We start from the raw sequence: 22,556 nt of genomic DNA, 5'->3' as shown, positions 1-22,556 counted from the left end.
TGATGTCTCTCTCTCATCGATGTTTCTAACTCTCTATCCCTCTCCCTTCCTCTCTGTAAAAAATCAATAAAATATATTTTTTTAAAAAAAGAATATATAAACTGTGTAGAAAATTTAATACTATATTTACCCCAATGTTTTTTAAACAATATAAAAAGCATGCATCTTTCTTAAAGTGCAGGCACTCTTAACAAGAGTCTGACATTCTATAAGCCTCGTCTATACATAATCAAAAAGGAACGCGTCACTTCACATAACTTAGCAAGTTAACAGGACCTTTAAGAGAAAAAGCTAAATGGGTTATAGGAATATGTAATGCAATTAAAGCAAGCACTGAGATTCAATAAAAAGGTAAAGACGCAACTATTAAAATTCTATATTTGACTGAAGTCAAAATAATTTAGGACATTCTACAGCAAAGTTGGTAGGTTTGCTTGAGTTTGGCAAAATGCTCGTACAGAATGAATCATTCAACAACGAATCCGCATGGATATGCCTAACATCAAAAGCAATACAAAATGTTACCAATTTCTTCAATAAACAAACACATAATAAAGCTAGGCACCAAATGTCTGAGGGCCTGATGTTTTTGCATTGTTAATAGGGGGAAATATTCACCTTATCTTATATCAAAGTGACCACTGCATTTGCCTGAGAAAGATGTACCATAGTAAATAGCATATTTCTTAGAAAACCAGTGATTTTAAAGAAGAGTAAATATATTTTCCTCTTGTAGACCATGGCTAACCACAGTATGGCACAATTCTGGAGAAATCAGACCTCACCCAGTTACAAAAATAGCAAAAAGGACTCTTGTTGCTGGCAGAAAAGTGACAAGCATCTGTACTGATACAAGAACAATCTTCTAAACTTTTTTATTAGGCATGAAAAAACCCCAGCTCTTTCAGATAAGGCTGAAAGATAAAAATTTAACTGTGTTTTATAAAAAGGGGAGGCACTAAAATCATTCTTCAGGAGAAAAATAACAGAAAGAGGTGAAAAAGAATAAGGGGGGAAAAAACAAAATTTAGGTTAAATGCCAAACACGTGGCCCCATATGAGGACTTGGAACAACTGGGCCTCGATCCCCTAACCCTGTGGTCGGCAAACTCATTAGTCAACAGAGCCAAATATCAACAGTACAACGATTGAAATTTCTTTTGAGAGCCAAATTTTTTAAACTTAAACTTCTTCTAACGCCACTTCTTCAAAATAGACTCGCCCAGGCGGTGGTATTTTGTGGAAGAGCCACACTCAAGGGGCCAAAGAGCCACATGTGGCTCGAGAGCCGCAGTTTGCCAAACACTGCCCTAACCTGTGAAGTGAGGACAGTGGTATCTGCCTCCCTCACCATACAAGGTATTATGAAAATTAAATAAAGATTATAAAAGGATTCAGTAATCCATAATTGTTATTATTGTTGTTTTATAAGAAATTCCAGTTTTGCTCCAAAAGGGCTAATTATAAATACTAATATAAGGGAATCATTCTTTCTATTATAAGCCCCAAACCAACCAAGTCTTTGATTTGCTGACTTTTCCTGATTGACTTAATTAAACGCTAGATGGCTGGTGATGTTCCCCATCCTCTGGTAGTCACCTTTTGACTAATCCCTTCCCACTGAATGTCTCATGTCTAAGGAACAAAATAAGGCACAGTGACTATATGTAACTCAGTGACTAGGTGGCAAAAGGCAGTGAGGTGTCTCACTCACTGGGATTACTCATTCCGGCACGCCTACAGTCATGTTGTGAGCAGACCTATGCAGAAGCCCAGGTGTGAGGAACTGAGACAATAGCCAGAGAGAAACTGAGGCCTGCCAACAACCACATGCGTGTGTCTGGCAGTAGATCTTCTAGACTAGCTGAGCCTTCAAATGACTGCAGTCCCAATTGGCAACTTAACTGCAATTTCATAAAAGGTGCTGAGCTACAACAACCCAGCTAAACTGCTGCCACAGTCCTGACCCTCAGGAAATGGGTGAAATAACCCTGGCCAGGTGGCTCAGCTGGTTGGAGCGTTGTCCCATGCACCAGAAGGTGGCAGGTTCTATTCCCGGTCAGGGCACAAACCTAGTTTGCGGGTTCAATCCCTGATGAGGGCATATGGAATCAATGTCAATCAATGTCGATCAATGTCTCTCTCTCACATCAATCTTTCTTTCTCTCTCTCTCAATTAACATTTAAGATCAGTCACACCTCCCTGGTTACAAATGATCTTATTCGTTGGTAAATCCTGTCATTTTTTTACACTTGCCTTGTTTTTAACAGTAACTTCCAATGTTGTCTCCTTAAACTGATCATATTTATTATGTAAAAATACACCTTGAGTTTGATTCTTGTAATCTACCTATTAATAGGACAGCTGGTGTGTTTTTCTCAAGTAGGTTGTTCTGCTGTAATGTAATTTGGGTTACAGAGAGAAATAGCCTACAGCAAAAATTATATTGTCATGTAATCATACTGAATCTAATAATACTAAGATTAACCTACACTTTAAAAAAAACTCATTTACAAAACCTATTCTGATTCCACCAAATTTGAATCTCTGCTTTCCCAACTCATTTTGCAGCCCTGCGCAGCTGCTCTTTGTGGCTCACCTCATGCTTTAAAGAGCCTTCATACCTAACATGCCCATGAAGATTTTATTCCACTTAGGCCAAAGATTTGGTCAAAAGTTTGAAAAAATCCAGTCACAAAAGAGCAAAATCTTTGAACTAGTATTTCCCTCACCCCAAACCTCATTTTAAAATAAAGAAGAGAAAAAGAGGGACATAAAAGTAAATTATTAATGATACCTTATTATGCCTTTAATTTTAATTCATCCAAAAAATTTCTGTGGAACTGAAATTTAGATCCATGACAAACGAGGGGAGCCCAGTGAAAACCTGATGCCTACACCCCTGGATGCATCTCCATTATGCCTGACCAGAAAAGACTTGCTAACTTACGTCCTGCAGACGTGCTTATAGCGGTTACTAATGAGCTATTTCATTCTGCGTGTAAATTACAGGACAAAGAGATACACTTTGAAAATGCTAATTCCAACTGTCAGAGTAGTTTTGTGGGGGTTTTTTTTAGTTTGTTTTTGTTGTTGTTGTTGTTTGTTTTTTACAGATCTCATAGGCAACTGGCAGTTTTCTTTCAGTTTGGCCTTAAGGAGCATTTACTGAACCCAAGGCCAAGAAGTGAAATCCATATGGCCTTCAATTTCCTCAACTTAAATACAAGGAAGTGCAACAGTAACCAAAACACTTTTCAAACATATTTTTAAAAGCAGTTTTTCACCACGGGGATTTTCCCACCAACTACATTCTATGCTTTTCAAACTACCTGCCTTGTATCAGATGTTGATTTACAGGCAGAACTCAAGTTCTTATTTTTTAAAACGTTTGCTGGACATATGAGAATCACATTTTCTTAGGAAATGGTTTAAAACAATACCTATACTAGTTGTTGGCCCGGTGTTTAATTGGAGAAGGTGTAATTTAGACTGATGTGGAAACATGCTTCTCCTCTTCTATGAAAACAGAGGCTTATTTTTTGCTCGTGAACGTAATTATGAAACACTACACACATAAACATGTAAGATTGTCGCACATTCAGCATATGTACACTCCCTATTTACAAAAGGACTTCAGATGGCTTAATGTAACAAAAACACAATAAAATCATTCCATAAAGATAAAACTATAGGGCCTTTGTATTGAAGAAAATAATGATTCCAGAAAACTAGACTAAGGATGGTTGCTGCAACTGAGACCTAATTTTAATTTTGAGCTTCCAAACAGCTATCATCATTAGATAAGAGACATACTAGTTTATCCAGTTTATCAAGAGGACTTTTCCCTCACTCACAGATAAGCCTTAAGCATAAGAGTTACTAAACATAATGGAGAGTGCCTTCACCATTATTTTGTAGAAATGCACGGTTTCATGTGGCAGAGGCAGCAAACGGGCGACCCATGGGCCAAATTCAAACTGTAGCTATCCACCTGGACCCTCACAGTGTCCCTCAAATTTTTTTAATTGTTGCCAATATTTAACATAAGAACTCCTTCTCTTGAAAAATCAGATGTGGGTGCACTGACCCTACATTTCCACCGGCAACAGTCAGCTGGAGCTTACTATTTGTACAGTGGTCTCTTTTAACAGACTTACGACAAAATGTGGGTGCGTGATATGAAATCATCAGTCTCCGAAGGCCAGTCTGCAGGAAGCTAGAGTGATGGAGTGAACAGGATTATGGAGCAGAGCAAAGAGGGGAGCCACCTTCCCCCACCCAGCACATTAGAACCACCCAGGAGGCTCTTCAAACAACACAGAAGCCGAAGTCCAAGGACTTTAAGGACTCGCCCCAAGAGTCCTTGGTCACAGGTTAAGAAGTCACTGAGAGACTAATATATATGTTTGGAAGTAATACCGTTTCTGAACAAGAATCGTGCATGAGGGACAGATACTGAAGAAGTGTGTATTAGAGAACAATGGCTCACGTCCCTGATGTGCTGGCCATCCATAATAACCAGTTGAAAATATTTTGAAGATCACCCCTGTGAAACCCCACCACAGGTCCCATGTCACCAGATCCCTCAGACTTCAAAGGCAGTCGACTTCAATGGCTCTGCCAAGAGCTGGAGGACAGTCATTGGCCAAGGAGTTCCCGGGAAAGTTCCTGAGGGCAAGCACTCTGTGCCGCTGATTGTAGAAAAATCTATAGATTTAGTCGTCTGGCGTGGAGTTGGCAAAGCAAACATCTGTTACTAAAGTGAAGGTGACAGGAGATGGAAGGCCATTCCGAAGAAAGGGATACAGAAGTAACAGAGGCAGGATCTAAACGGTCCTCAAGAAGGAGCTTTGGATCTGTCAACTGGCTGACCAGGAATTGGATTCAAGGCCTGGGAGTAACGCTTTCAAACTGTTTTTTAAAGCAGCAAATCTCAAATTCTAAATGAAACGTCAATATATAAAACAGCAATGAGTGCAGCAGACTTCTGATTGAAAGGTGGGTAAGAAGCCGAATCCCCCATGTACAGACATCCACTCTCTCTTCCCATAAATTTACCACCTCCCCAGAATCCTCAGGCTCTGTGGAATATGCTGTTAAAAGCACTGCCATGGGAAATAAAAGACGGAATTTTGGGCTGGAAATTTTTAAGGCAGATAGCAACACCTTGACCATAATTGTTATATATGAACTAAAGCCATAAATCATTTTCAGTATCAAAATTATTGTTTTGAAATCATTGTTGAAATAGACATCATTAATATAAAAAACAATGAACCGAAGTGCTAACTCTTCCCTGGTAAGCCTCATAAAATGCATACAGAATAATATTAGAATCAACCACCTGCTCCCAGTCTTTAATAACCCTGAAAACAACGTCCACTTCAAACTTATCTACTTTATAAACCTAAGTCCCTTTGGTCATTTAAAGTAACTGACCTACCAGAACCTTTGTCATCTCAAACCTCTGTGAAGGAAAAAATAAATAAAATGTGAATTTAAAAATATATCTTAACTGAAAAATTGAAAGAATATTAATCAACCAGTAGTTTGTTCTTTTATTCCTTAAAAGGAAGACTAAGTCCTACATTTTTAAATATCTGAGCTTAAAACTTGGTTTCTCAAGGTCTTCAATGTCATCTTTAAGGGCGACACAATTGAGAGATTTAAAAAGCTCAGTTTATGAATTCCCTGCCCGTGATTTGAAGGCATCGCTATCAGTCTGAAGAGAAAGGAGGAAAGAGTACAGCTGGATACAGGAGGAAGAGGCCAGCCTATTTATGCATCCACAATATTTTCTCTATCCTTCTATGATTCAAAATAAAAAAGATGTGTTTTCCCTTCACAGAGAATACAAATTGCACTGCGGGGGGTTGGGGGGTGGGAGTGGGGAATCTTTCAGGCCTGGGAAAATCCTTCCCAAGTTTTCAACCCTCACAAAAGCCTACAAGGACATTTGACCCCCACCACCATTGAGGAGCACATGTCTGCTTCACAGGCCGAGGAAGTGTACGCCACAGAACCCATACATTCCAACACATTAAACAAGCACACACAAGCCTCCCGGCTTCCCCAAACTCAGCCAGTGAGGGGGCACAGGGTGGAGGCAGGCCCGCACACCAGGCACCTTCCAGCCCTGCCCCACCATCCAAACACAAAGGCGAAGGAGAATAACAGAGAGGGGAAGTGGCCAGTGTGGGGCCTCATAGGAAGAAATGTAAAACCTTTTGTGGGGCAGGCCAGCCCCGTACTCCTAGAGTTTTTAAACATCAAAGAAAAGAACAACTTGTGTGAGACTTCCAGTCCTGTGCCACCACTGGAATCATTTACTGTTTTCTACACACCATCAGTGAGCACCAGGCTTTCCCACGTGCTCTCCAGAGAGTGCACGAGCTACCTGACAAAGTTCAGTCACCTATGCTTCTATGGCCGCCTGCCTCCTTCCCTCTCTCCCTTCCACCCTTCCTCCCTCCCTCTCTCCCTCTTTTTCCTTTCCCTTTCTCTTCCCTCTCTTCTTCCTTTCCTCCTTCCCTTCCTCCTCTCTTCTTTTTTCCTTACAACTGAAGAGGCTACACTGCATTTTTTTCAGTGTTACATTGTTTCATCATCTACCTCTGACTCAAAGATACATAAACATTTTACTCCAAAATCTTATCCATACAATAATGAAAAACACCTTTTTCCCCCCTCTCCAAATAGCCATTGTTAAAATCACAAAGATCAGGAGGGACTAAAGTAAAAGGGCTCCTTGATATACAAAAAAACTAAATAGCCTATCCTCAAATGAGCTTTTCAAATTATCTTCCATTTCATGAATTGGTTTGAGGTTAACCTGTCCACAAGATCAACACTCAATTACATACTTTTCACTTCGTTTTTTTGAAGAGAAAGAATGAAGAGAAGATATAACGTGGTAATAAGGATGTTTTTTCTGATAATATTTTAAGCTCCATTAGAAGTTCTTGACTGAGAAAACCCATTATTTTAACCTCATAATAAATTTCACAAAATCATGTTCTTATCAAATAAGCACCTCTATACCTAGAAGCAAAACTCTTATATATCTCATTTTATTGGCACTATCATTGCATCTTAATTCCTATTTACTAAAAAGTCACAAATGCATTGTAAGTTTAAGTAGTACATCCAAAAACACATATATATCTTTTCTACTTCCTTTGCTATCACTGACATTTTCATGTGTCAAAAAGGTCTTAAATTTTCTGTTAATAAGATGAACCACTTTATAACAGGTAATTTGCAAGAATCCCTTATTTTCCTTCTCCAAACCCTAGACATGTTAAAATACACAGATAAAAATGAAAGCATATCAAACTTCGTGCAACATTCTAGGTCCTGAACAAAAAAGTTTGAGTTTTTTTTTTGTGTGTGTGTGTGTGTGTGTTTTCAGGATTAAAAAATATACATATCTGGGCCAAAAGCACAAATGCAGACCCTCCCCCCATACTGCATACATATATGTTTTTCACACTTAATTTTTAGCCACAACAATATTTTTAAAACATCTTTTTAACTTTATATAATTACCAACGCTTCTACTATAGGATACTTCAAGAAAGCTTCCTCAAATTATGACTAACACTTTTAGTTTTCTTTCTCTTACACTATATTAAAAAATAAACTAAACTTCAGTGTCATTTCCTCTGCATATCAGTAGCATACATGTAAATTTTATCTCGTATTCTGAGTTAGGAAAAGTATACAAAGTTACTCTATAACCTATGTACACTTTAACAAACTTTCTACTTTATTGTTGGGGTGCTGTGATTATATTCAAATGAGATGGAGCATAAGGGTAACAGGGCCACTGCTTCTAGGAAGCAGGTGGTCAGGCAGAAGGAGGGGCTTTGGCGCCTGAAGCTTTGCAGTCCTACTGTAAAAGGGATGACATACAGATCTCTCCAGGCTGTGGTCAGGATGAAATATGCAGAAGGCCTAGTCCAGTGCCCAGCACATCAGTCACCTTTCTTCCTTTTCCCATCTTCTGAGTCAGAATTCCACAGAACATGTGATACCCACTCTGAACCGTACGAACTGAAAGAATGAAACAGCTGGGGAGTTGGAAACAATCTTCTTTCATCTATTTTTTTTCTTGATAATTCCTTCTTCCCTCCCCTCACCACTGTCATCAATATGACTGTACACAAAAGTTAAAGGAAATGAGGATAAATGCCAAAGTTTACAATTGAGGAAAAATGGACTGTACTGCACATGCTTAGTTTCTCGACTATGTTTTTGAGTGATTATATCATTAATGAAGAACTCTGAGAAAACTTGACGGATGCTATCCTGTTAATACTCATTCCATCCCCATGGGAGAGGTCAAAGGCTATATTCGACACGGAGAGTGAAGCAGAGAAAGGCAACAAATCTGGGGCAAGACCTGGCAGCCGCCAGGAAAACACTTACACCAAAGCACAGATCTGCCCTCCAGCAATGTTTTGGCTGAAACCTGTGAAGAACCCATCCTAGACTTTCCTTTACCAGGGCTACCTGTGTGATCTGTATGGCTCCGGTGCTGAAAGATGTATCTTTCTTGGCAATGTCCTATTTCATAACACAAAGAAGGCAACCCTGAAAAAAGCAATGGAAAAACAGAATCCAACCTGCTTAGTTAGGCATCCCTCTGCTTCTAAGGGTAAGCATGATGGGAGGAGGTAACGCTGCTGGTAATTTTTAAATTACCTCTGTTTCTAATTATTTTCTCTAAAAAACTGTAACAAAGTATAGATCATGCAGACCGATGTAAGAATAAGACTGCTGCAATGGGTCATTCACAAACAAACCTATTTTCATCTATTTCCATAACTCTTGAATGGCACCCTTTGAATCTTACAACACTTTCAGGTGACTTCTTTAATTTAAAATATTGTAAATGCAGGTGAAGCACACTGGACTGAAGCTCAGAAGACCTGAGTTCTAGCTCTAATGGCCAGGAGGCTTTAGGGCAAGTTATTCAATTTCTCTGAGACTTTTTTACAGTTTCCTCATCTGTAAAAAAAGGGGGATATTAATTGTCCGATATTCTTCATTTGAAATGAATGATATAATGTGTAAAAGAGTCTGTGACATCATCAGCTCTATAGAAATGTAAGATGCAGCAGGTGCTTAAAAATACTTCTATCTCCCTGAGATAAGGCTACTTTTTACCCATCAGCATATGGAATCATGAAACAACCTTTCTGGTCACATTTAAAACAAATATTAAAAATTCAAACTTCCCCTAAGGCAAACTGTCACACATTTGTACACATTATTTATATGCTAGTAAGAAAAACTGAATACCCTTCTTATTGCAATGATCCCATAATGTTATTTTCTTGGTCATTAGGTACATTTCTTATAATCTAGATAAGTATTAGAAAGTCTAAAACCTGTGTCAGAACTCTTAATTTTCATTTATTGGACTCAATAAAATACCTATTTTATGAAATGTTTTTGGTAGTAAACAGAATGGGAAAATTTTAACTAAATGTTCATATTTTAAGAAATAACATGTAAAATAAATAAATAACCAGGAAATCCAGGAATAAGCAAATAAAATGTATCTCAAAACTGAAAGCCTATTATTTAGAGAGACCCAGAGGCTTGGAGAGGAGACATATTATCTATTAAATGATGGACAAATGCTGAGCTTTTGGACTTCATTGTCTGCTAGTAATGCAACAGCATTCATTTTCTCTGGTCTACTTACTCTACACCTCAATATGTCATTAGACTCTAAACCAAACTAAAGAGACAGTTATTATAGTTCCCATCCTTTTTGTAAGCCAAATCAACAGTATCTGAATTTTTTTTTGCAGAAGAAAATTTTTCTTCACTATTTTATGGAAAGACCAGACTAAAGTCCATCATCAACACAGGAAAAGTAAAACCTTAAAAATAATGCTTTGAGCACTCTGCAATTTTGCTTCCCAAAATAGAACTCATACAGTCCATGCCACCAAATGAAAATTACAAGTTTGTAAGCATGAAGTCAAATTATAAAGTAAAGGATTTTTTTAAAAAACATTTAATGGTGATAATCAGAGGAAACACTGTTAACTGGTAGGTGTTTCTTGTTTATTTGCTATTATGTTTCCTTCAATGATAGTGCTTTGAATGACTACCCAAACTAACCTGAACTTGAATTTAAATATAAAAAGAATTAAACGTTGACTAATAAATTTGGACATGTTTTATTAAACAGATTTGTTTCATCCTTCAAATTAAGAAGTTAATCATAACTTTTGAGAGATTATGTTTTTATGCTAAGTTTTAGAAAATTGGTTTAGCCAAGCTCCACCACTCTCTTCTTTAAGAACAGAGAGCCCCGCCGAAAAGAACATTGAAGACATTTGGGTGATATTTAAATAGAATTTTAAAAAATATTATTTTGAAATATATAACTTAACATCCTCCAAAGAAACCAGTTTAATCCTATGTTTCTTCTAATGAAATTGATTTTCTCACAGTATATTTGTTTTTGCAAAATAATGTATTGCCTTGCCCAGTAAAGAATTTCTAAAGGAATATATGCATATGCAAATCTTGAATTTTCTAACACTTAAAAATGGCTTACAGATCATCAAAGCCTTCACAGTCACTTGTTAACTGTATTAGTGAGAGGGGACATCCAAGCAAAAAGGAAGGAGAGGAAGTTTTGCATTGGATAGTCCCTCCAGCGCATGCTCACTGAAGAAGCCACTAAGGTGCCAGTGCCCTGGCTTCCACAAGGTTAACCTCCTACGAGAGTTATGCATCACTCAGGCAAGTATCATTGGATTTGATTCCCTTTGTCACAAGGTTCAAACATCTATTGATTTTCATTTGCCTTTTCATAACTGAAATCCAGAGTAATTGTTGCTCAATTAAAGATTTCCTTCTCTTCCCTCTAGATACCATCTGTTTGAAACTACTGTCCCCAACAAAACACACATACACACACACACACACACACACCCATGTGCACACACCCCACTGAATCAGAGATGACACACTTAAGTTTAAATAATATCCTCTAACAACTCTGACCAATTGCTCATCTACTTTTGAGGATTTCATTAGCAGACTTGGAAGAGTGATTCAGCAGTCGACAGAAAATATTTATAAAGCTGAAAATATCAAATATGTATAAATAGTTCCTGTAGAAATCTGACTTCCATAGTTTTGACTTTTAATAAATTTACCCAACTTACTTTCCTTTTACACACATATCAACATTATTTACATCCCCCAGTTTAAAAGTCAGAGCTACCTCCATAAAATCAAAACAATAGTGAAATGTTAACTTTAACCTGCAATTAGTTATAACTCTTCTAATGTCCTTTACAATATTTTTCTTCTTGAAAAATATATACTTTACATCTTTATGTATAAAAGGTGTTATACAGCTATTACTAATCTCTCATCTTCTCTATATAAATGATAATCTCAAGTTAACATAAAAAAACAACTCAGAGCATAATTTACTGGTCATCTTATACTAAGGCATAATACAAAAATATTTATTATTTTTTGAAAACACAATTTGGCAAATGTATTACATACCACCCAATCAACTTTTAGAATTAATATTTAGGTGTTTGGCCATTTAATACTTTTATAAATTACTATAATACAAATTAAAATTGATGTGAATTTGGAAAATTGAAAAATCAAGCAGTATATAAAATCTATTTTGATTTATAGATTTCAATGTTTTTTTAGTATTTAACTAAATACAAAAACATCAAATGACCAGTCATTTAAAAACATAAAGTAGAATTTTAAACCTATGTTATTACATAAATTATCAAGTAATTTTTTTCTTTATTGCTTCCATTTTAATAAATTATCTCCTAAAGATCACAAAAATGTGTGATTCTCTATGACATTACCTAGAATCACATAAAAAATTATTAGTCTTTTTTAAAATGGGAAACTAAACATTCAACTTAAAGTGAAATCAAAAGTAACCTGACAGTTTGATATAAAAATTTTACCTTAATATATAGTATATCCAAATATGGAACCTATATAATTAAATCCAGGCATTAATTTCCAATTCAACAAATTCTTGATAGAAGAGGCTACCATATGATTTTAACCTCTTAAAATCTTTTCTTTTGCTATAGAATTAAAAATTGATGTAGTAAAAGCCTTTGTTGTAGGGAGGGCTAGAGGTTGGGTGTTTTTTTCTTTTTGGTATTTAATTCAACTATACACAATGTAGTACATACAAGCAAAATACAATTGAGATACTGTTTTCTTTAACATTCCTATAGGAGACCAAATTCATTTGCATTGGAGAGAACACAATTACTGATTTTTAAGTCATGAAAGACAAATTCATAGCTTTTTCCTACACTACCTCATAGTATTCACACCATCTCAGTGAAAGCATGTCTAGCACCAATTAGTTATTTCCTAGAAGTGGGAAGAAATTGCATTTTTCAAAGTTTTGTTTCTTACAGAATCATTCAACTTCAGTTACAAAGCACATTCAAGTTAGCATATGTCTTAGTTCAAAACAATTTACACAGTGTATATACACACACACACACAGCTAAACACTCATCGACATCAAAAATGAAATTTCTATCAAGGAAACTTCCACAGCTTTCAACAGAACTTTAAAGCCCTTACCAGTTTGTTCCTCATTGAGAAATCTTTGTTTCATATATACTACCAAGAAATATGAATAGAGAAAAAAAGATGCAAAGATTTTTATTCAACAGAGCCTGAACTCAACTTAGAAAGAGAAATAGATAGTTTGTATATGGTTCACATTACAATAATTTGCATCTAATAAGAATGAAATACATGTGGCAAAAGAAAAAAAGTTTTCTATTTCTGAGTGACCTTAGAAAATAATGGTATCTAGTCTGTCTAATGTAACAACACATATAAACTGATATACCAAAGACCCAATTGGTAAGCAAAAGGCATGCCAATAATTTCATAACTTAAGATAAAAACATCTCCTCCCAAAGTATCATTGGCTTTAAAAAAAATCTATTCAGAATGTATATATTAAAACTGATTCTTGAGAACACAAAGAAATCAGAATATAGAGTATGAGCACTCAATTGTTGAATGATTATTTAAGTAAGCAAGCAATCAAGATGAATTGTTTTCTTCACATTTTCACTTCAACACAAAAACCACATATAGAACTGACTTAACTCTGACAAATTTACTCCTGTGTTAATTTTCATAGAAATGCAACAAAAGAACACTAAAATAGTCACAATATAAAAGCTTTGGTTTCAAATGTCACAGTACCCTGCTTTTTGAAAGCCACCACCGTGGTAGTGCCCTGTACATGAGAACACACAGCTGCTCCATCCCAGGAGTCTGAGTTCAGTGCATACCACTCATTAGCTATCTCTCCCTTAGCCTGCAGTACAAATAACTAATTTCTGCATTTTAAACTAATAAAGAGGAAAAAATTATTAAAACCATCCAATCAGCAATGATGTAACCCTCTACAGCAACAGCTTATGCATACATTTGGTATGTCAGACATCTTCAGTGTAGTGAATCATACACAGCACATTTTAATCTGCCCCCTAGGTATTTCATATCGCCCACATGTTCAAAGAAATCATGCACTAATAGGGCTGTATAAGCCCTAGATTGCTCTTTATTTAATTAATACTAAAAATCTGGGATATGCTCTTAATTCTGAACTTTTATATAAACACCACAAAATTGTTTAAGTAACACTCCATCTACCAGCAAATTATCTCTGCCTTTTGAACAACAAAAAAATAGTATGTTTGTGAGAAGTTTTAGGAGATACTAATAACTTTAGATAAACTGGTTTTCACTTATATTGCAACATGAAATGAGACACCAACTCACCAAAGTTAAAATAGCACTGAGTTTTACAAATTACAACCTAAAAAAAGTACTCCAAACAGCTATATTGCCAATACAATTAGGCATTTGTAGAAACATAGCCAATTAAATATTTTAGGTGATTCTTTCAAACTTTGTTCAATATATTCAAATTTTCAAGTGTTGTAAGATTAATAATTTAAACTTACAACAAATAATATATCAGAAAGCTACAACTTGGATTTCTGAAGCAAAAAAATAATAATAAATTAAAGAAAAGTATACAAATTTAGAATACATATTTTCCTAGAGAACTAGCTTAATATTACAAAACTGCAAATCACAACTTTTACCTCTTTTTTAAAAAAGTATTAAGTAGTTTTCTGATATGCCACAGAATTGTTTGCAAACAAAAGATATTCTTGTTGCTTACTTAAGATAAAACATATCTGTAAATGTGCACACAATTTTTTTAAATTCTTTAACAAAATATCTAAGCATTCATTAAATTTGGATAGTTTGTTTTAAAATCTATTCAATCCTGGCAAAAATCAAGTAAATGGTTACATTATTGAGTATCAGAGATTTTAAAGATAGTAAATCAAAGACTTAGATTCTCTCCAATTCAGCTACTTAATGACTAATGGTGAAGAAATGTATGTGAATGGGATACAAACTAAGTTACAACACATTGGAGGAAAAAAAATCTAGAATAATAAAGGGTCCAAATTTAAAGTCCACAGTGAACTTTAAAACAAAGATGTTGTTCATTCTCTCCTCATGGACAGACATTTCTCATGTAAGCAAATCACAGGAGAATTCCAATCTCCACAAACCTTTTTACTCCTTCATTAACAACAGTGCACTTAAATATAACTATATATTTCATAGTGATACTTGGTTAGCCTCAAACATATCTTAAAAGCAACAGCAACAACAAAGCGCTCAGAAGCAATATTCAGCAGTCACAGTGACTACAAACGTCTGGCTTTTAACTGCTATCCAATCCAAACAACCCACTTCTTTAGAGTACTACGCAAAATATTGACCCCTTACTAAATTATTTTATTATTCAACATTAAGCTATCTAAAAAAGAAACTAATTAATTGCTAAGTTTGGTTAAGCAATTTAGCTGACACAGTAAATGTTTACTCTTAACATCTCACAGGAAGTCTTGACAAGCATTTGTTGCCATTGTGCTGGGGGTAGGGGTGGGAGGCAAGTTTTGACAAACAAGTTAAACAGTCCCTTCAAAATTTAACACAGCTAGTGCTCGATACACACACACACAACACCACTCCCAATAAGGCACCAGATATTTTCCAAGACCAGTAAACACCTTATATAATGAAAGTAAATAATGTAACTTTCTAAACTATGTTATATCCAATACAAAACAAACGCCTTTTTACAAAATTACAAAAGCACATTTTAAAAAAAGGAGTGTATTTTTTACTTATACGTAAGCCCAATCACAAAATAACTAAGCAAAATATATTTACCTGAGCTTTTTAGAGACTGAGTAATCAACTTCCATGATTTTCCCATGCAATTCCACTTTACCTTTAAAACAGAAATTAAAGCACTCAGAACCTTCCTTGTATGAAACGGGCGGGGGTCTAGGAGGGGCACGCACATAACTCCACGCTCGGGCTCCGCCTTCGGGTGCCCTCAATGGGTCTCCTACCGGCTCCAGCTGGGTAAACTTGGTTCCCAGTGGGAAGAAAGATGGGCGCCCCGGCTCTGGGGACGAAATGGGAAGGGTGTGAGCCAGAATCCGACCCCAGGTATAGCTGTGGGTGGCATTACCGGAAAAACAAATTTAATAAAGAGCGGCGCCAATTTGAAAGGATGAGCTCATTTGAAACTCAAGCTGCAGGGCTGGCGCGGCCCCGTTTCCCTCGGCCCCCACCTCTCCATTACGCTACCCGGGGTCCCGAAGCCTCCGCAGCGCTCCCCTCCCAGCCTAGTCCTCCTCTTGGCCCCCAGAAGACGCGAAGCCCCCTGGGGTCCACTCCTGCAAGAGGCTAGTCCCCGCGGGCTTCTGGGTGTCACCTTGGCCTCGCCGCCGCCCCGCCCCCACTCCGCACGCCGGTGGGGAAGGGGCTCCGGCCTGGCCCGGGTTCGTGGGGCGCAGGCTTGAGGTCTGGGGGCGAGCGCAGCTCCAGGCGGTGCGTGTGCGAGAGAGAGAGTTGGTGAGTGTGCGCGCGCGCGCGTGCGCGCGTGTCGCTCTCCGTCTCCCGTCTGGGCTCCAGCGCGCTCGCGGGGCCCCCCGGTCTCCTCTTTCCCGGTTCTCAGCCCGGGCCCCCACCGAGTTGAGACAGGGCACCTCGTAAAAAGGTGCTTCTGGCCGAGCGGGAGGCAGGGGGACAGGCGGCGGAAAGCCCCCCGCCTCGAGTTCTTCTCAATAAAATCGGACAAAAAATTCAGAGAAAAATAGGAGCGCTTGAGAGACGAGTGAGAGGCAACTGAGGTTCAGGAGAGGACCGAGAGAGATGTGCCGTCGTTCAGGAGCTGAGGCTGAGGGAGCCTCAAAACTTCAGAGAGGGCCATCAGGATGGCGCCGAGGGGCTGCCGAAAGTGGGGGACCGCGGGGCTAGGTGGGGAGGGGGCTCGAAAGGGGAGTGCGGCTCAGGGACGGCAGAAGGTCCTGGGCACGAGGCACGGGAAGGGATAAGGTCCGATCAAGCGAGGAGATGCAGGACTTGGGGGGGTCCCTGACAAAGGGGGTGGACGGGAAGGTCAGTGAAGTAGGGGGACGGGGACTCTCTAAGAATGGGGGTGGGGGAACTCTGGAGAGCAGCTCGGAGAGCCAGGGGAACGAGGGTGCCCTCGAGAGCGAGCGAGCATCGGGGACCCTCGGAGCCGCACAGGGGTCGCCCATGGGCTTCTGCTTTGAGGGCAAGGAGTGAGTCCGAGCTGTGGGGGAGGGGAGCGGCGGTCAGAGTTGAGGGTCCGTTGCGTGGAAGTGAGCGTGCAGGCACGGGAGACCCCGCCGGGCGCCGCCCGCCGGCTCGGCCTCTCTGGGCGCCGTCCGGGCTGGAGCTGGGAGAGGCAGGGGGAGGGGGACAGCGCCGAGTGCTCACCCGAGAGGGTCTCGATGGCGCGGATGGCCCAGTTCTGGTCCGGGTAGTCCACGAAGGCGTAGCCGGACTTCAGCAGGACCTGTCCCGCCAGAGGCAGCTTCCTGTCCCCGAAGAGCTGCCGGAGGTCGTCGGCGGTGACGGCGGGGCTCAGGTTCCCGATGTAAAGCTTGTTCATCATCTGTGTCTTCCCCGAGAGCCCGCGGCTCCCCCGGCCCGGTACCCGGCACTCCTCGCCTCCTCCGCTACCCTCGTCTCTCCTCCTCCTCCACCTCCCCCCCTCCCCGCCCTCCGCCCGCCCGCCACCCACCCCCACCCTCACCCTGGCTCCCCCCACCGCGGCCGCCCGGCCCGCCCGGGGGCAGAGGCAGAGGCGGAGGCGGGGACTCAGCGCGGCTCCCTCCTCGGGGCAGAGTCCCGGGCCGGGCGGCGGCGCGCGGACAAAGCGCTCTCTCTGCCTCCCTCTCTCCCCCTCTCGAGGCGGCGGTGGGAGGAGGAGCAGCGGCGGGCGGCGGCAGCAGCGCACCCCGCTAGTGTCTGTGAGAGAGTTTGTCCCGGCGTGTGCGCAGCCGAGAGTGAGCGAGCGCGCGCCCCCTCCCCGCCCAGCGCCGTGCGCCCCTTGCCTCGCGCTCCGAGCGCTCCGCGCGCCTCGCGGGCGGAAGCGGGTCGCAGCCTAGGAGTGGGGCTCCCGGGCGCCAGAACCCCGGCGGGCGCGGCGCAGAGACCCGCGAGCGGCGGGGCGGGGAAGGCGCGCCCGGGGCGGGTGGGAGTGCGCGAGGGGGCTCGGGGGAGCGGCTGGGAGCCGCAAGCGTGGGAGGGAGAGGGGCTGTAGGAGTGCGTGGAAAGGGGTGTGCGCAAGGTGGACCGGATGTGCGAGCGCGGGTGCCAGGGCCAGCGGGAAGGTGTGTCTCTGAGGTGAGAGGCGAGTGCAGGCTGGGAGACAACAACTTTCTCGCGGCGAGTTGGTTGGGTCTGGCGCCCTGCGCGTTCCCGGGCGGAGCGCTCGCTCCGAGACCCGCTCCCCGCCCAGCTCTCCAGCGGCGCGTGTGGTCGAGGGTTCGCGGACCGGAGTCGGGACGATCAGGGCTCTGGACCGGTTGGTCCTCACGTACTCTGCACCCCGTGGAAGTTCCCCTGGCCCTGGGCCTCAGTTTCCCGGCCCGTGTGGGGAGACGGAAGGCCAGAGCGGAGTCATCCCCTCCGCCCGCACTCGGTGCGCCGGGAACCCCGCAGCGGGCGGCAGCCTGACGTTAGCAGCTGCTCTCTATTCTGGGAAGTGCCGAAGGCTGCCGGGGCGAAGCCAGGTGGAGGGTGGGGAGGCGAGCGGGGAGAGGACAGGGGCTGCGGCCGGGAGGACGAAGCTCGCTGCGAAGCAGGGTTCAGTCCCAGAGCTGGAGCGGAGGCGCCCAGGCTGTGTAGGAGTTCCCCGAACATGGGAAGGGCCGGGAGAGGATAGAGGTCCTTGCAAGCGAAGGAAAAAACGTGCCCGACGGAAGAGGCAGGGTTGGGATGAGAGCTGCCCGAGCCGAGGGTCTTGGGAAGGAGCCAGACAGACTGAAGACCGCTGCGAGTTCCGAGGCCCGGCTGGAAGTCTGCTGGTTAGAGCCCAGTCCCAGCCAGGAAATGAAATATTACAAGAAAGAAAAAAAATTGGCAGGATTCAGATGTGACGGGACAGAAGGAGATTCCAAGATCTGGACTTGGAGGGGAGGGGGGGGGGGACGCTTAGGAGAGGTGGTTTGACAGAAGATACGTGTTTTTTTAAAGGGTCTCTTGGTGGAGAAGCCGCAAATAGAGGAATGGAACAGATTTGAATCTCCTTGCTGGGTTGTGAAGTACTGTCTTTCCCAAGCTTTCCTGTTGATGAGTGGGGTGGGGGGAGCATGGTTCCTTTTTAAGAAAAGAAAAAAACCCGTTCCTTGGACCCTAAAGGCTGACTCTGTGACCCTGGATTTTGTATTTTCCACAAGTACTGCCAGGTGATTCTTGTCCCGAAAACACTGTCAGGTGCAAGGCCTAGCTGCTTAGGGCTCAGATCTTCCTCCTCTCTGCTCCCAGCCGTGTATCCTGGAATGTTCCAGCATTTTTGAGCCTAGGTTTCTTCATCTATAAAAAGAGGATAGAACAACCAACCCTTGGCAGGGTTGTTTTAAGGGCTACATGAAAGATAACCGAGACACAGTGGACATGCATTTGTTGCTTTTTTTTCTTTCCCCCAGAAACTTGTGAGCTTTAAAATACTATCTTTTGGGGAAGGAGACTCCTTAAGTAATTATGTATCCAGAGGAGGAAACAGTGTATTCATTCTCACCTAGACATTTGCAGTTGCTTTGGTTTCAAATATTCACATATTTACTCTCTCTAGAAAAGGAATTGGATTTTACTGCTCCAGAGGTTGGGAGTGGCCATTATTCCCCAAACTAATAGATGACCTGGTTTATGGATGCTTCCCTACTAAAATGTAGTGAAGAATCACAAATGAAAACTGCTGTGTGTGCATAAATTTAAGCAGACTGGGGGAGGGAACAACAAGAGGACAGACTTTTAACACAGATGCCCTAACTGGTATGGTCACCTTTATGTTTGCACGTTTTATATCCAGTAATTCAGAGTTCTAGAAGAGAGACGAGAGAGCGGCAGGGATCATTGATCTCATTCTTCTCTGAAAGTTTAGTAAAACTTTTTTGTTGTGGAATATTTTCAGATATGTCAACTCCTTGGTTCTGCAAAACCACAAACATTTTAGCATGGGTTCTCTAGTGGGCAGCAAACATCTAAGGATTCTTGGCAGAGGTGGCTTCTGGTAAACTCTTCTACCCTGTTTCACCAGGTCACTTTCAAACTTTTTTCCTGAGAAATAACTGCTCTTTGCTGTGATTTGTGTGTTTCACCCTGCTGGTGGTTTATAAACAGTGGTGCTGCAGAAGGGTTTGAATGGTAAGGATGAGGGAGGACATGTTTCCACCACACCTCTGAGTTGTAGCATCCACAGTTTCTTCTCCTAGGGGAGAGAGGAGGATAGGGGACAACAAGAGGACAGCCTCCAAATGCAAAACCAGAAATCCAAGAGGTCATTTCCCCTGCCTGACAAAACTTTATTTTCTATCTGTTTTCTCCTGAGTTCCCTTAACCCTTACCTCTGTTACAGAGATGAAATGGAAATTGATCTGGACTAAATTTAAACCTAATAAACCAAGATTTTATAAATCTTCAACTGAGGTCAGGTTTTGGAGAAATTCTTGCAGTAGGCACATTGCTTTTGAAAGCATGTATTAACTGACCTTTTCCTCAAGAGTTTCAAAGGTAGTACAGATCCTCCTGGTTTCCCAGTTATTCTTCTCGGCAGACTGGTGGTAAGGTAGCTGGGGCAAGATCTGTTAATATCACTTTGCAGGTAGGAAAACTGAGTGGTAGGAAAGTAGAACCGTTTCTTCATGGTCATACAGAGGACTTGAAACTTGACAAGCAAACACATTTTAGCTTCCCATGAGCCAATGACATATGAAGGCTTTGTCTTGGATTTTCATGACCAAAACATTGCTGTCTGTGGACAGAGCTCCTCCTGATAGCATAACCTGAATCTGCTAAACTAAGGTGGAAATGTTTTTGCTTAACGATGGTGGTCATTATGGCCAATGTTTCTAGGTAATGTAAAGAGTGTTAAGGAAAATGAAGCTTATTTGCTGTACTGTTTGAGAAAAAAAATAATATTAGGTGATGTCAGCCCCTGCTTGCTCATTGGGAATGATTCAGTGGTAGAGTAATATCTTTTAGATACCTTTTCTTGCATTGGCAAAAGAGAAATTGTCTGACCTTAGTTGAGTTAATTCATCTCTCTGAGCTTCCGATTCCTCACTTGTAAAATAGCCCAACCTACTTCCTCCCTGTAAACTTTGTCTCTCCTGCACTTTTCTTGTTTTCCATGTACTGGGCCATCTCGCAACTCTGTCCCTATGCACACGCTGCTCCCTTTCCCTGGAATGCGTTTATTCCCCTGATAAACTCCTGCCACCTCCTCTGATTTGACTCCAGGATACACACAGAACTTCATTTATTTATTGTATTTGTTTATTTTTAAATATATTTGTACTGATTTCAGAGAGGAAGGGACGGAGAGAGAGAGAGAAATATCAGTGATGAGAGAAAATCATCGATTGGCTTCCTCCTGCATGCTCCGTACTGGGGATCGAGCCCACAACCCAGGCATGTGCCCTTGAGTGGAATCGAACCCAGGACCTATCAGTCTGCAGGCTGACGCTCTACCCACTGAGCCAAACCAGCTGGGGCCAGAACTTTGTTTATACAGATAAAAAATATCTTGTCTAGTGGTGATGGTTGCATGACTTTGTGAATATACTAAAAACCACTGAAGTATACATTTTAAATGGGTGAATTTTATGTTATGTGAATTAAATGTCAATTTTTAAGAATTGTATAAGAAAAGAAAGTCTTCTCTTCCCTACTCGATGGCAAATTTCTGGAGAAATGAGGTCTTGTCTTTTTTATCCTTTGGCCAGTATCAAACCTGGCATACAATAGGGGCTCAGGCAGTATTTGTTGATTAAACAGTGACCAGCTGAGGTTTACTCTAAGGATTAAATGAACATGTATGCAAAGGTACCTGTTTTGCACAATGCTTGACATGTAGCAGGAGGAAATTTTCACTTTTCTTGCCTTGTTGAATTCATTCATTTATTCATGTCATTACATAATGTTAGGCACTGAGGTTGCAGAAGTGGGTAAACATCAGCCTGCTCTCAAGGAGTTTGTGATCAGTGAAGGAGGAAGATGAATAAACCGATTATAGTGTGGCATTCGAGGTGCCACAGTAGACTGTGAGCATAGGAGAGAGGCACAGCTCATTCAGTCTAAGGTCAGGGAGGGGATCATGGAAGAACTGATGTTGGAAATGGGTTTTGAAGGATAAGTAGGGGTTTGCTAAGATAGAAGGAATAGCAGAAGGAACGGTATATGCAAAGACACAGACATGAAATAGCATCTGCTCCACACTTCAGAAATAAGTTTGAGAAAAAGAGAACTAAGAAAGTAATGGGGGGGAAAAAGAGGGTGGGGGAGGTTCAGAATTAAAAAAGTGACTCTCAGGTTGAAGGGGTTCGCTGAAGACCCAGAACAAAAGATCTAGAGCAAAAGCATACCATGGTGAAACTTAGAACTCAATCAAATTATAAAAGCATCTGGGAGAAAATAGAGGTCCCATAAAAAGGATTTGGAAAGAGAATGGGAATGTATTTTTCTAAAACACAAAGGTATCTGGGAAGCAGTAAAGCAATGCCTTCAAAATGGAATGGAAATGATTTTCAATCTAGAATTCTAAACCAAGTTAGACCATCAATTAAAAAGACACGAAGGACCCTGTGCCCACGGAACAGCCTCCTCCTCCTGCTCTCTGTTATTCTTTTTTTTTTTTTAAATATATTTTATTGATCTTTTACAGAGAGGAAGGAAGAGGAACAGATAGTTAGAAACATCGATGAGAGAGAAACATCGACCAGCTGCCTCCTGCACACCCCCCACTGGGGATGTGCCCGCAACCAAGGTACATGCCCTTGACCGGAATCGAACCTGGGACCCTTCAGTCCGCAGGCTGACGCTCTATCCACTGAGCCAAACCGGTTTCGGCTCT

The 22,556-nt window shown here is 41.3% G+C and overlaps 1 protein-coding gene across 1 annotated transcript in view; it reads right to left on the bottom strand.

Annotated features, from left to right (window-relative positions):
- IGF2BP2 (insulin like growth factor 2 mRNA binding protein 2) overlaps window positions 1-17,182 on the bottom strand; it is a 152,841-nt gene extending 135,659 nt beyond the window's left edge. The window contains exons 1-2 of the mRNA XM_080656167.1: window positions 16,916-17,182; window positions 15,332-15,392 (exon numbers count right to left, since the gene is read on the bottom strand). Of these exons, the coding sequence (XP_080512293.1) occupies window positions 15,332-15,392; window positions 16,916-17,093 (239 nt within the window). The 5' untranslated portion in view covers window positions 17,094-17,182. The remainder of the gene's footprint in view (window positions 1-15,331; window positions 15,393-16,915) is intronic.
- Between the last annotated feature and the right edge of the window lie 5,374 nt (window positions 17,183-22,556).

This window comes from Plecotus auritus (genome assembly GCF_963455305.1).
Source record: "Plecotus auritus genome assembly, chromosome: 2".
Taxonomy (NCBI): domain Eukaryota; kingdom Metazoa; phylum Chordata; class Mammalia; order Chiroptera; family Vespertilionidae; genus Plecotus; species Plecotus auritus.
Note: the sequence above shows the minus strand (reverse complement) of the source record. Positions and strands in the feature narration are given on the sequence as shown.